At 55.5% G+C, this 14,920-nt stretch overlaps 1 protein-coding gene across 6 annotated transcripts in view; it reads right to left on the reverse strand.

Annotated features, from left to right (window-relative positions):
• Nucleotides 1-688: 688 nt before the first annotated feature.
• Nucleotides 689-14,920, reverse strand: part of TTC7B (tetratricopeptide repeat domain 7B) — a 240,709-nt gene continuing 226,477 nt past the window's right edge. For all 6 annotated transcript variants that reach the window (XM_059914822.1, XM_059914821.1, XM_059914820.1 and 3 more), the window contains one exon: nucleotides 689-1,666. In XM_059914822.1, the coding sequence (XP_059770805.1) occupies nucleotides 1,445-1,666 (222 nt within the window). In that variant the 3' untranslated portion in view covers nucleotides 689-1,444. The remainder of the gene's footprint in view (nucleotides 1,667-14,920) is intronic.

Below are 14,920 nucleotides of genomic sequence, written 5' to 3' on the forward strand. Positions count from 1 at the left end.
ACAGTGAGCTCTTGCCTTCAGTCTCTCTCCAGACATCAGCTGCCCCCTCACCTGCCTGCCTAGTGAGAAAGGGAGGTTGTGCCTAGCTTAGGGGGAGGGGGATTGAGACTTAGCGTGCCTAAGATCAGAGCTCAGGCTCTCCACACTTCCCTGGGTCCTGGCAGGGTGGGGTCACCCCACAGCTGCTCAGCCAAGCAGCTCTGGGGGATTAGAGAGTCCTGCTCAAGTTCTCTCTGGTTCTTGATCTTTACTATTCACTCTGTTGGGTTGAGTCTCTGACTTCACATCTGGCCCCCAAACCTCTATATGCCCTCTCCTCATGGTGGCAGGGCGGCTACTGCAGTTCCAGCCTCACCTCTCAGGTTTAAGTCCCTCAGGAGAGTGAGAGTCTTTCCTTGCAGCTCCCACTCTCACTGGACAATTTCAGGTCACATGCTCATTCCCGATCCTCCATAGAAGTGAATGCTAGATGTTGATTGGCCAGGCCTCAGTCACATGCTCCAATCCCAGGCAACATGGGGAGAGCTGGGAAAGGTGAATTCCCACACTAAAGTCAGGGATGGACCTCCTAGTTCCAAGGGCTGACCTGTCCAGGGCAGCCCCCAGGCGCTGAAAGCTCCCCACCCCAGGAACTGAGTCTTAACCTCTCTCGGGTCTGTGGGCTTTCATGAACAACACAAGCCATGGGTCCATTTAAAAATCATTTTATTATTAACTTCATCTTTCCATTTAGCCAAGTGTCTGTCATGTATAAGGAATGTCGGTAAATATTCCATTTGAAGCTTCTTTGTACATATTTCCATCGATAAATAAACTCTGAATTCACATAAAAAAGTTAAACTTAAATAACTCATATTTCCTTCTCTTGTAACAGGCATATATTGGTAAAATATAAATATTCTTGGACTCAGGCTTTGTTCTAAGTGAGGGCAGTAATTTATCACATGGTACAATTACTGACAACAAAACCAAGAAATTGTCGGCTGGTGTCCTGGCTTGGACGAGTACTGAGGCGGAAAACAGAAAATTCACATTTGGTTTCTGGGCCAAGGGTAGGGCAGGAGTGGTGATGGTGGGGAGAGAACAGTTTTCTTTATAGCTCTGATAAAAATAATCTGTTCTGCCACTGAATTTTAACTTTGAATATATTCTTCTACATTTGCAGATTAATTCCATGATCATTTTACTTAAAACTCAAGATGTCAGCTAACAAAATATGGCACATGATCCATTTTGAACAATGTCAGTAGATTCAGAAACTATCATTGGGCTGGCGAAAACGACAACAGAAATGCACGTGGAGAGCGATGATCGGGGGTTGGTTTGGTTAGTCCACTGTGGTCAATCGCACATTCATCCAGGGCTTTTGTGTGCACACCCGACCCTCAGCGCCCAGGCGGGGCCCCCTTGGCCTGGGCGGCAGTGAGGCTGGGGCGCTTGCTGCTCAGAGCACGCGGGGGATGATGGTGAAGGGCACCGCGGGGCTGCTGGCCTCCAGCTCCAAGGCCGTCAGGAAGCACTCAGTGGCCGCCGCGTCGTTGCCCTGAGCTTGCAGGACCTCGCCCAGTCCGTTCCAGACCTCGTGGGCCGTGGAGTTCACCTGCACCGCGTCCCGGAGGATCTTCTCGGCCAGACTGTAGCGGCCCAGCTGATGCAGGATCAGGGCCTGCAGAGACAGACAGACAGACAGACAATCAGAGAGACTACCACTCTGCACTCCTATCTGTCCTTGAGTTTCGGCACGTTCCTTGGAGGGAGGCATGCATCTCCATTGGGCTGGGCACGACGTAAGTTCAAATTCTTCCTGCACTCGGGGCTAAGAGTCGAAAGAATCGCTCGAACCATGAACTGTATGAAGCTACCGATGTTCAGCCATTTTTGAACCATAAAAATGGCGATTTCAAAGGGTTCACCCAGGAACGAACCGTTTGGAACGGCCATGGTCTGTACTGACTCAGGGGCGTCCTGCGTGTAACGGCTGACACTTGCCTGCACAGAAGGGTGTCTGCCAGCTTTTATTTTTTTTAACCTCAAGAAGTGTCATCTGTGGCCTTACTACCACAACAATTAGAACAGAGATTTCTAGTTGCTCCCCTACCCTACCCTAGGGTCCCCTACCCTAACCACGCCCCCGATCTCACTGTCCCCTTTGCACTCCAGGCTCGGCCCCCGCACAGCTGTCATTTTAGTTTTAATCAGGGCGTATGTGTTGGTCCCCAAATACTTTATCATAACCGTGTTTCCAAGTTGTGCATCTCCGCAACTGATGTGTTTGTACTCTTTCATCCAACAGATACACTCTCATTTACTCAACGTCTCCCTCATGGGGGAGACATTTAGGCTGTACCCAATGAACGTCTTTCCAGACAGCCCTCTGTGCTCTTTTAGACGAATGGATTTCAAAGCTTTTTTTTTTTAGAAGTGATACGCTCTATCTTTTTTTTTTTTAAATTAATTAATTAATTTATTTTTGGCTGTGTTGGGTCTTCGTTTCTCTGCGAGGGCTTTCTCTAGTTGCGGCGAGCGGGGGCCACTCTTCATCGCGGTGCGCGGGCCTCTCACTATCGCGGCCTCTCTTGTTGCGGAGCACAGGCTCCAGACGCGCAGGCTCAGTCGTTGTGGCTCACGGGCCCAGCTGCTCCGCGGCATGTGGGATCCTCCCAGACCAGGGCTCGAACCCGTGTCCCCTGCATTGGCAGGCAGATTCTCAACCGCTGCGCCACCACGGAAGCCCCTCAAAGCTTTTTTTATAGCCCCGGAAATCTTTGGCTAAATGGAATCTTACTGCTCACGCTCACACATTATGGGTATAAACAGACAAAAAGGAACTGCTGGGGGTAGGACAAGGGGGGAGGGGCCCAGAGTCCCCAGTGGGCTCCTCAGAGGCCCTGGACAGGCTCAGTGGAACCAGCTGACAACCATTTGGAGAGCCTTCCTTTAGGACAAATTTCCCCGAAGTGGCGTTACTGGGTCAGAGGATAAGACTCTTCAGGGTTCTCCAAATATTTTGCAAATGATATCCCCAAAGGGCGGCATCACGTTTTTAGCCATCTACAGAGTTGCAGTGGTCTGTCCCCTGCCCCACCCCCGCTATCATTACTCTTTATTTTTACTAATTTTGTAAGTGCAGATGGTCCCCTCCTTGTCAAAACCTGCATTTCTTTTATAACAATTGAGGTTATATATTCAATATTTCCCATGCCCATTAGAAGACATGCATCTGTTACCGTAATTGTCTAAAGTCTGTTTTTGACTTTTGAGGGTTTTTTTCCTTCTGTGAACAGAAGTTTTTAGTTTTTTAAGTTGAATTTGTTGATCTTTGGTTATTGATGGATTGATTGATTGTCACTTCAGAGCTTAGACAGTTATCCTTTCAAAGAACTGACATGCCTTGGATTCCATGTGTTGGGATCTGACTTCTCCCCGTAGCTGTCCACCTTCCCCGGCAGATAGGAAACCTCCGTGGGTCTCCTCTACGTAGCTGGACACTAGCTACTCCCCCCCTCCCTCATTCCTGTGAGACACTGCCTTTGTCACACAGTGAATTTTTGCAAGAGATGGGGGGGGGAGTGCTTCTTAAATTTTCCGATGAGCTACACCACCTTCCTTTCGCATAAGCACCGTGCTGTTTGGATTTCCTTATTCCACATTAGGATTGAACAGGTGGGATTAGAGCCTTTCCTCATCGCTCTTCGCTTTCAGTGTATTTATTGACAATCTTGCCCTGTACTAGTCCAGATGAATTTAAAAAATCACTTTGCAGTTTCCCTCTGGGAGTTGAATTGTACTTGCATGAAAGCTCTAAGAGCGTGGAGAAGCCTAACACCCTTACAGTGTTTTGTCTTCCTAGCCAAGAATGTGGCTGGTCCTTCAAATCTCAGCCCTGTACTTTCTTTCTGTGGCTCACGTGTGGCAGGGGTGAGCCCTCCCTGGTTTCCTCCAGGCTGTACTTCACCAGCGGGCAAGGGGCAGAACCAGGCAGAGTGCAGGAGCGTAACATGCAGCCTGGGCCAGGTGGGCCCCCTCCAAAGGGCTCTGGCCTCCAAGATGAGCTCTGAGAGGGGGTAGGAGGCGCCCTCAACAGGCGGTGTCCAGGCCCCGAGGGCTGTCCGGCTGACCTTGCCCCGGGCGTGTGGCCCTGGGGGTGGTGTCTGAGAGCCACAAAAGCAGTCTGACTTCCCAGAGTCACCTGCACCTATGAGCAGCTGGCACGGGAGCCGTGAGGCCAACCCTGGAGGAGCTTGCGGTCAGAGGGGCCTGGGAGACCCACGGCCCCAGCGCAGAGTGTGACGCCTCAGCTCTGGGAGGGGAGGCAGCTCGGGGAGGCTCCCTGAGTGAGGAGGGAGAGGAGGCCTCAGGCCAACAGAGGCTGCAGACTTCAAGGTCAGGTCCAGCCTCTCTAAGAGGTAAACTGCATGCATGTCCTTTCTTTTTTTTTTTTTTTTTAAATTTATTTATTTATTTATATTTATTTTTGGCTGTGTTGGGTCTTCGTTTCTGTGCGAGGGCTTTCTCCAGTTGCAGCGAGCGGGGGCCACTCTTCATCGCGGTGCGCGGGCCTCTCACCGTTGCGGCCTCTCCCGTTGCGGAGCACAGGCTCCAGACGCGCAGGCTCAGTAGTTGTGGTTCACGGGCTTGGTCGCTTCGCGGCATGTGGGATCCTCCCAGACCAGGGCTCGAACCCGTGTCCCCTGCATTGGCAGGCAGACTCTTAACCACTGCGCCACCAGGGACCTTTCTTATTAACATCTAGATACGCTGGAACAATGTCCACCCTGGAGTCCCTGGGTACGAGTAGGTCCTGGACTGGATCTGCGAGAGCTGGGGGCTCCGTGGGGGTGGCCAGGGCCAGGCAGGAGGGTCTTCCAAGCTTCGGAACAAAAGAGGTGGCAGAAGCCAGTGCTCGCAATTAGGATTTTACTGGGCTTCTGGAATTTGCTGTCCTCAGACTGCAAGGCCTTCCCGTTCTGCAGTGAGCACTGCTGGGTTTCGGCTGCCTTCCTAGGCTGGTCAGGCTCAGGTTCGCTGGGACTACCGTGAAAGCCCCCTGTTTGCACATGAGGCCACCGCAGGGAAGCACTTCCCGCGTCCACAGGGTTTTCTCCTCACGGCTCCCTCCCCAGAGCACCCACTCCCTACCCACCCAGGAGGGGATAAGGGAACAAGGGCAGACGTTCGGTGTGGACCTGGGCTTCCTGGCAGGATGAATATTAATAATAAGAACGGCAGCGAGTGCTAACAGTGTTTATGGCACACCAGGCCCTGCTCCAAGTGCTTAGTTCACCTGGGGACCCCAGAGCAATTTCACACAGGCGTGGCCAGGACACAGAAGCACCTGCGTGCAAGGCCTGCTTTTATTGCTGCGGAGAAAGAGCCCACAGTTGAGAAGCATCTACTATGCGGTGGAAAATATGCTCACGCACTGGGTCCTCCTACCCCCATGTTGCAGGTGAGTATGCCGGGGTGCCTAGAGGCTCCGGGTCTCTTGCTCTGGCATAAGCTGCCTACAGCAGAGCCGGGCCAGAACCTGCGTCTCCCAACTCTTCGGGCCTCCCTGAAGGCCATTTGGGTGTGGAGTGCACGGTGGGGTGGGGAGTAACCACATCCATCTTCCGGGTGGCGCCCCCCCTACTCCGGCCGGCGCCCCCCCTACTCCGGCCCTCCGCCCTCCATTAGAGAAAACCTGACAGCTTGACACCTGCACTTCCCAACCTCGAAGGTCAGGTGGAAAGAACGGGAGGCCACTTTCCCAGGACGTGAGGGCTATGCCTCCTTTCTTCCAGGGGAGGTTATCAGCCCCAGCTCACGCTAGAACATTCTGATTTAGCCAACAGAGAAATGAGAGTAGGGAGGAGGGTCTGGGTAGTGGCAGCAAACATCGGGATTTAAAGGTTACAGAAGGAGGCCTGTTGTGTTCCTTCAAGGCAAGACTTTCTCAATGCATCAAATTATTGAACACACACCTTTTCTGAGCGGCTCTACCAGTCAGGGAGGCACAGATTGCGTGTTTGGCAAATGGTGATGGGGACAAGCCACCTGGTAAGCCAGAAAGAGGCATGCTTGGTTAATTGGTGCAGGTGGAGAATATAACTTAGGTCCCACTGGCTCTGCTGCAGTAGAAGCAACCTCGTGCTGTTTCCTTTCTGTACCCAGAGTTTTTTCTCCCCATCGGGCACTATGCTAGACACTTGAACTTGGCTTTGGCTCATCTCCTATTTCCTCCACTTTAGATATAAGGAGACAGGTTCAGAAAGGCCAAGTGTCTGGCCCAAGGTCACAGGGCACAGGAGTATGGAGCTTGCAGGCCAGCCCAGGTCTGCCTGAGGCCAAGGCCCCGATCTCCCCACCTCGGCTTCTCATCCGCTCGCTGCTGCCTCTGTCGCTTTAAGAGACAAGCTCGGTGCCCCTCAGGCACTAACCCAGTTACATCTGAGCAACAGTAAACATGCACCTGCCATGCTGTCTCTCCCTTCCACTTTCTCTGACCACTGATGGCTGGCTCTGCCGCTCCTTCCCACGGTTACGATGGGGAGGTGGCTCCTCTCCAGGGCACAGCTTTTCTCCTGTTTTTCTGCTGTTTGCGAGCATCCTGTATATTCACTCAAGGACCGGAAGGCTCCTTGCCTCCCTTTGGTGGCCCACAGGCCAGCTGTGATCTTGAGGCTTGGGGTGGCTGCAGCCGCCAAAGGACTGGGGGTCCCGTTAGCCGGAAAGCAGACCAATGAGATGTGGAGACCCAGGAGGACCAGGGCCTTGGTCCAGCAAGTCCCGGGGGTCACTGCTCTCAGCAGCAATGACCTGCCCCTACTCTGCTGGAGTGGGGACAAGAACCCCAGTCCTTTTGCTGGGAATTTTGTTTAGAAAGTGGCAGGCTGCTGAATCTACCCTATCTTGGGGGCTCTAGGGTACATGGCAGCGGCAAGTGCACCCCCAAAAATGCCTGCAGGAACCAGCCACTGGGCTAATCTGACCCGTCGCCCTCAGTGCTGGGCAGCTAAGGGCCTTTGTGATTCTCTAGTGTTCTTGTGGGCTTGGAAATTTCCAGCCCATTCCTGGACTTATATTCCGAATGTACAAACAGGCTACCATTTCCAGATGACCTTGAAGCTTCCTGAGCAATCTGTCTAGTGGAACTAATTCCTAAAGCTGGAGCAGCTCGGGGAGACATCAGACTTGCTGGGGGCTGCCAGCTCAGGCTTGGCCGGGGAATGAAAAATCGGCCTCTCCCCAGTGCCCCAGTGAGCCAAGAGCAGCTCAGAAATCAGTCACACAATGAGAGCAACCAGAACAAGCTCCAGCTGGGGTGTGAGTCACTGTACTGGGCCAGCGTTGCTGGCAGGTTGGCCAGAGGTGGGATGGGACCTGGACGTGCCTGGCTGTCGGGACTGACACACCTCCCAAGCCCCTCTACGTCGTGAGAAGCCTCCCCTGGCTTTGATGTGCTCTTATGCATTAGGACCCTGCTGTCTTTTTCATTCTTCAGGCCCTGCCTCCTCTCTTCTGCAAAGATCAAAGGCCAAAATGTTCTCACCACCAGCTGGGTCCAACTTTCTCCCGGTGCAGACCTCTTGGTTCATCCAGGCTGATTTGTCAGCCCAGGTATTTCTGCAGGACACAGCCCCCAGCCCCCTTCCACCTCTCCAACCTCAGTCAGTCCCGGCCTGGCCCTTGCTCCTGGAGCTCTAGTCTATCTGCTAGAAGTGCTGACGACCCCCACTCCCCCCAAAGCCCAGGCCACACTGCCTACCTTAGGCAGGGCTACCCAGAGGCACACGGCTCCCAGCTCCAGCCCTCAGGCTGGCAGGAGACAGAGATTTCGATGACTGACATATTTCATCACCTTAGTAAGTACCCCCCATATCAAAGTCACAAAAACTCACTGAGTGATCACCCAGACCCCAGCCACGTGCTGGGGACACAGATGTGGGCAAGAAGCAGGCCTGCTTTCAAAGCTGGGGCCTGGTGACAATCCTGACATGACCGAGCTATGTGCCTCGGCCGGCGCGCCAAGACCCTCCCTCACGTCTACACCTCGGGGCCTCAGCAGGGAGTGTTGGCTCCTGCCTAAGACAGGGAGAAAGTGGCAGAGCTGAGACGTGAACGCTGCAGTCCGTGCTCCTAACACTGGGCCCTCTCCCTTCCTCTTGGAGAGGATGTGCAAAAAAAAAGGCCTCCACCTTTGCCAGCCCTGCTGTTTCTGGAGACTCTGGAGGTGAGCAGCCGGCTGGGGCTGGCCTTCTGAGAAGACGGGAACCGCTGAGGAGGTAGCTCATTAGTCCCTTTCTTCAGACACAAATGGAGACAGCTTCCCAAGCTTGTAATTATTATAATCAGGTGTTTTGTACAAATAAGATCTTGGTGATGCAACCAAGTTGCAAAGAAGGGATTAAATTAAACTTGTTATTTCAAATGAGACAAAATGGCCTTGGCTAGTTTGAGGACAATTAGCATCTTCCTCATTCATGTCTTTCGTGTGTGTGTGAAAATTGCTGCCCAAGGGCTAAACACCTTGCCCCATGCTGAGGGCACCCGTGCAGGAGGCCTGTGCAAACTCTACTGCTGCAGCCCTGGCCCTGCGGAGCACCTCTGTCCACGTTCCCAGGAGACCAATAGCCGGGCTGCAGGACAAAAGCTCCTTGGAGATTTTAGACATCCCTGTGGTGCTCTGCCCAAGTGCCAAGTCAGCCCTTCGCTGGGTTCAAGGGCGTGTCTCAGACCCCTGCTTGTCCCCCTAGGCGTACAGGTACAGGGAGATAACATCGCCGCAAGATCCCCACCACAGCATGCCTTGGAGAGGGGGAAGGATTTCCCTGGCACCCGTGAGCCAGGGGCCCCATCCTGGATGGGGGCTAATGACCAGATCTGCAGCCTTTCCCAGGGCCTGGCCTGCACCTGAGCTGCTGGGACCATTCAAGGCAAGCCAGCACCTCCGAGCTTTGGACAAGGATAGTTAAGCCTCCTCCTGGTGGAATTCCTGTTGTCAGGACCCCGGGATTGTGATGGCAGCTAAAGGAAAGCCTGTCTCCCCAGCTTGTTACTCTCGGGGACAATGACAGAGCTGCTGAGCTGGCTGCAGTCTGAGCTGTGGCTGTGCTGGCTGGGGGAGGTGTGTCAGGGGGTCAAGACACAGGTTCTGTAGGCCCTGGTCACTGCTGGTGGCTCCGGAGTTAGAGGGACCCACCAGCAGCCGGGGAAAGGTGTGGATCGCTCAGAGACGGCAGAGGGTAGGTCAGGAGCACGGGCTCTAGGTTCCCCCGAACTGGTTTGAATCCTAGCTCCACCACTGACTTGGACAACTTCCTCTGGGTCTCAGGTGTTCTGTCTGTATAATGGGGACAAATACTAAAATACAGGAGAGCAGCGAGGCCTAAATGAGACAGAGTTTGTAAAGTACTCAGTATAATAAAACTTTGGTGAATGGTCCCCATCATCAATATTATGATTATGAGCATTATCATTCCTCCTAACGATCGCGGGGCAGGGAGGGCCTCCAGGATGCCCACGGTTAGATGATACGTCACTGCCATCCCTGATGCCCTCTTGGCTGGCACTCTGTAAGAGCAGGGACCATCTGATTTGCCTTTGCTTTTGCAGCACCTCGGGCGGGCCTGGCACATCTGAGGTTCTAGGTGAATGTTTGTTGAATGGACGGAAGGATGGAAAAGGGGACGGTGTGGATGCTGTGTGATGGTGGGGAGGGGAGAAGTGGGCATGGCCTCTGCCGGTGCTTCTGACTAATGAGCCCCTCAAAGTTCTGGCCTCAGGTCACCCTTGTCCACACTCCCAAGTCAGACCCCGCTCACTCAGAGCCTTCTCCGCCTTCCGGGGACATCAGCATGCTGGCTGAGTGAGGGAGGGGAGCAGCCCCGTGGGAGAAGGTGCCCGGTTCCCACTGGAGCCCAGGGGCTGCCATGGCCTCCCCTCAGGCTGTTTGCTCACTCACCACAGATCTGACACTGCCCCCCAAGAAAACCCCAGAACCCACCTACAGACTTTCTGGTCCTACACTCTTACAGATGAGGGAACAGAGGGCCAGAGAGGAAAAGAGCCATGCTCAAGGCCACGACCCCTGGATGCAGAGCGGGGCTTGACCCCTGAAGGTGCCAGGAGAAGAGGCCTGGTGGCAAGTACCCCGAGCTTTCGTTTCGGAGCCCAGTGCTTTAACACTGCCCTCAACACAGCTGTATATGCACGGCAGAGTCAGGGCTTTCTGGAAGCCTATCAGGCCCCCAAGAGGGAACAGGGACCCCACATGAGCTCCCACCCTTTCCCAGAGGCCATAGGTCGGCTGGTCTGGGAGTCGGCACCAGCTGAAACATCAGCATTGGGGGAGAAAAACCAGCACGCTGCCGTCACCACTTCTCTTCAGGTATTTGCATTCTCCTTCCTGAAGATGCAACCCATCAGAGAGAAGCAGGGTGGTAGCGATGGTGTTCTCAAAAATATTTTTCTTTTAAATCAGAAGTCAGTGCCACTCTCAGAAGACCACAAGGAGACGACCGACTTGGAAAGGCTTTCCTCGGAGCAGCTCTGAACGCCAAGCCTAGGGAGGCCCGCTCTTCTCTGCAAGCGTCAAAGGCGCTGTTGGTTCAGAGCACGAGCATTTTGTGGGTGCAGCCCTGAGCCCTGCCCTGCTTTCCGACAACGCCTTGAAAAGGAACTGAACTCATACTCGGATGGGGTGGGGTTCCAGCTTCTCCACCTGGATCCCAGCAGCTCTGGGTGAGGCCGGGTCTATACTGGGCTCTGTTTTGTGTTTCATTTCTGTTTGTTTTGAGAGCTTAGAAATCGCACTGGCTTGCCAGGGGCCCGAGTGTGTGTATCCTGGCAACTATGGCAGCCGCGGAAGCCCCGCCTAACCTGGCCAGGAGTCCCCAAGGAGCCCCATCCTAGGGGTCCTGGCTGATGCCGAGAGCGTCTGCAACCCTACCTCCTACAGCCCCTTGCCCGCTGGAGCTCCAGAGCCTTCCATAGGCCGTCAAGAGTGAGTCGAGAATGCCCTGGAGAAGGACCCCTGGGAGTTGGTGTGACTCAGTTTTCCTATCAACAGATCTCAAGTTTTGGGGAGGGGCTGGTTCTTTGCCACTTTACTCAATTTGACCCAGTTTCCCCAAAGGCCAAGGCTAGCCATTCCTGAGGACCGTGTACTCATCTGAGCCAGGACACAGCAGGCCATGTGCACGGCTGCTGCAACCGTCACCTGGGGGGTCTCAGAGTCCCACCTAGCTGCCCCGGTCCTCAGGTGCGGACAGAGCGTTCATGAGGCCACCTGACCTTCAGAGCAACAAAGGGCCGCTGACGTCCCGTTCTGGGGCCCTGGACTGAGGCTCATGAAGAGGAGGGCCAGTGCTGGCTGAGTGGCTCCTGGGGAAGGGCCAGTACTGGACACTGACCCTGAGGATGGCTCCTGACCGGGGCTGGTGGGACTGAGAAGAGCTGGGGGCAGGGGGAGGAGAGTGGGAGCCAGACTTTGTCCACGTATGCTGGGGCTGGAGACGAACATTACGGGGAAATCTCCTTGCACCCCTGTGGCCTCCGTCCTCCACATCCCCCCAGTCTCCCTGCTCCAGTGTCAGAACCAAATCACCAGGTGGCTCCTTCCCCCACCCCCCTTCCAGTCAACTAGGCCAAATGCCCCCACGTCCTCAGACAGGCATGGGGGTGCAGCACCCAGAGGGGAGCCTCGGCCCGAGGAACCAGTGGTCTGGGCACCAAGCAGACACCCTGGGAGGCATTCCCTCAGCAGTGTGTGCTGTGAGATGGTGCTGAGTATTCCAGAGGGAGGAGGGAACGACCCCCAGCCCTTCCGCTCCCTCCCCCAGGGGATGAGCAGACGTGGCTGAGAGGCCGCCCACACCTTTGTTCACCAGCGTGCCTGGCGGCTGCAGGAGGCTGTGCTCTCGTGGGGGCCCCTTTCCAGGTCAAATGTTTTATTTGAAGAAATGTACCTTCTGGGGACCAGGCCTTTCTAGCACTGAACTCAACTCAGAAGGAAACAAAACTCAATTTTTCGAAAACCTCTTGTTTTTCGAAGCCAGCAGCCAACCAGCTACGGAAGCAGAAATCCTCGGGGTTGGCGGGGGGGCTTGGGCCTCTGCTCTATGACACAGAAGTCCCTGCTGCGGTCCCCGACAGGCAGCCTCCCACTCTTGCTTGCACCCTCCAGTGACGGGGAGCTCACTACTTATCCAGGCCGCCCACACCGTTGGTGGGCAGTCTGAACTGTCGGTTAAAAATGTGTAGCCCTAATCAGGCTTTTTATCTAATTCCTACTCTTTGATGTTTGCTGAGTCCTCTGGAGTCATGCAGAAAAGTTCCCTCCCCTTCCTTTCTGCCCTATAGCCTTTCAGGCTCTGAAGAAAGCTTCCAGAATTCTCTGTCTCTCAGACACACACACCCACACCCACACACCCACTCCAGGGCTTTAGAGGAATGGTAAGCTCAGACCTCCCACCCTCCTGCCCCCATCTCACTGGACTCTAGTGCTGAGCGCAGCGCCCAAAGGAGACCTCACTGTGGGCTCAGAAGAAGGAGCCGTTAAGCCCCAGAAAACCGCGAGTGTGGCTTTTCCTTTATTTTTAAGTGTCTGACTGGCAGAATCTTTCAAAGCTGCTTTCTTCCAGGATGGTGTGGAATATTCTGAAGGAGCTCATTCTACGATTAGCAGAGCAACGGGCCGTCAGGCAGTAAACACCCGCGGTGAGGAGGGGGCAAGTCTGGCCTGAGCCAGAGGGCCCGTCCAGTCCCCAGTGGATGTCACACAGACTCAGGGCCCTTGGCCCCAAATTTCCTCTGGCCTAATTTCTTTGAAAGTGGGTAGTTCGGCGTCAGTGCTGAAATATCCACAGATCGTGGTGGCTCCTAGGGAACAGTCCCTCAGGGAGGAACCACAGCTGGCCTGCCAGCAGCTTCCAAGCACGGAAGACCCACAGCCTGTCGTGTCTGCAGCAGGCGTCGGGAGGGCGCTCAGGCGTGTGCAGAAGGGCACGTGAGCGCCCCCAAAGGCGGGAAAGGGGGCCATGGGTGGGCGCGCACGCTGCCAGGGTCACAGAGTGAGCTGAGGAACGGCATCCCAGTTCCCGGGTTCCCAGGACGGGGCTCGCTCACTTTGCTACAAGCAAAGCTGTTTTTAGCTCTTCTCTCCCTTCCGCAAACTTCCTCTGAGTATGTGCGGATGATCGAGCACCGCGGTGTTGGGAGCTGTGCGGCGCGCGGGGCGCTCAGAGGCACAGGCCGACACCCTGGCCACGTTCCCTGCTCTCTCTGGCCTGGAGGGGTTGGTTTGCTGGGGGTCCTGCCCCAGGCCGAGAGCCCCCTGAGCAGGGCAGGGCTGTCATTCACGTGTGGACACATCGAGGACAGAGCCAGGCTGTTGGAAGGAGGATAAGGGGGAACATTCCAGGAGAGAAAACATGATGCTCCCCCGCTTTATAAAAAACGAATGAGAAGCTCACAGTTGGGGTGACCGCGCATGGCCACACGGCGGTGAGGCACTGTCACCCCAAATCGGATCCGATGCCTCCACCTCTAAAAGCTTCCTGTAAACTGGTACCTGGCCCTGCGTGTCTAGTTCTTCCTGGAGGACAATGGCTCTCCCTGGATGGTCTGGGGGGTAGGCAGGCTCCTATCTGGGGGAGCCACACCGGGGAGGGGCCTTAGAGGTGACAGAGAAATGAGGAAATGGCCCTGGGAGTTGGGTCCCAGAACCCAGGTTTCCCAAGGACCAGCTCAGGGCTCTTTGCCCCACATCAGGTTACCAGGATCTCTAGAGAGGGCAGCGGGCATATAGGGGGCTTAGACGCATGCCAAGAGCCTTCTCTGGGTTGACTGGCTCTGACCCCACAGCTCGTGGCTGGTTTGTCCAGGGAGCAATCCTCCGTGGGGGAGAAGTTCTGGGGACGTGACATCCCCGCCCGGCTCTGTCAGCCTGCCTGGGCAGTGCAGGCCCTTCCTGCACGTGGTGGCTTCCAGACCATGGGCTCTCCAGGCCCAGGTGACCACCAGAGCGCCTGGCCTGAGGGGGGCTGACAGCGTTGCCCGCATCTGTGTGACGTGAAGGGCGCCCACCCTACCCGGCACGCTACTCACGCGGCACGCCCGTTCAGCCTGGGACGGGGGCAGCCGGCTCCCTTCCCTGCGACGTAACCCCAGCAGCACCCCTCCCGCTGGCTGTGCCAATCTTATAACCACCCCCCACCTGTAACCTCTGCTGGAAGATGAGCTCAGACTCCAAATTAGAGATGGGGTGTCCTGTGCCCGCGGCAGTCTCCCCTGGCCCCCACTGCAACCTGGCTGTCTAGAACTCAGAGGCCCTTCACTTGCCCTTCAGAGTTCACGGTGTGGTGATTTTGCTAGTCAGGAAAAGAAAAGGGAGAGCTGACCTCGGTAACAGAAGGATGACGTCACCTCAACATCAGTATGTCTGAGCACCTCTCTGACTTGAACACTGGAAGGACTGAGGAGGCGTCGGCTTCCTTCCTCCCTGAAAACCAGCGCCAAGGCAGGCTGGGAGCTGCTCCCTCTCCTTACCCCACGTGCTGCCCCGACCCCTAGCCCTGGGGGTGGAATTACTTTTATCTGTGTCCCGAGGCCTGGGTGTCCCACACTGCGGCAGGCAGGGCCCTCGGAGACCAGGCCGGCAGGGTGATGGGGAGTCCGGTGCCCGGGCAGGTGAGCTCCACACCGGCCGCAGCCTGAGGCAAGGCACTCATAAATTCAACGCGCTCGCGCTCAGAAACACCAGCGTAAGCATCTCCAAAGCTCTGCGTGGCGCGCTGACCTAACTGAAGAAATGTCAGATCAAGCCAGCCCCACGCAGCGTCAAGGGGCACCCGTGAGAAGGAATCTCGGGGTTACCTCTGCACCTCAGGCTGGGCGGGGGCCCTGGCGAGGGGCGAAGGGGGGAGCCTTGGTGTCCCCA

Source organism: Balaenoptera ricei, chromosome 2 (genome assembly GCF_028023285.1).
Source record: "Balaenoptera ricei isolate mBalRic1 chromosome 2, mBalRic1.hap2, whole genome shotgun sequence".
NCBI classification, from domain to species: Eukaryota; Metazoa; Chordata; class Mammalia; order Artiodactyla; family Balaenopteridae; genus Balaenoptera; species Balaenoptera ricei.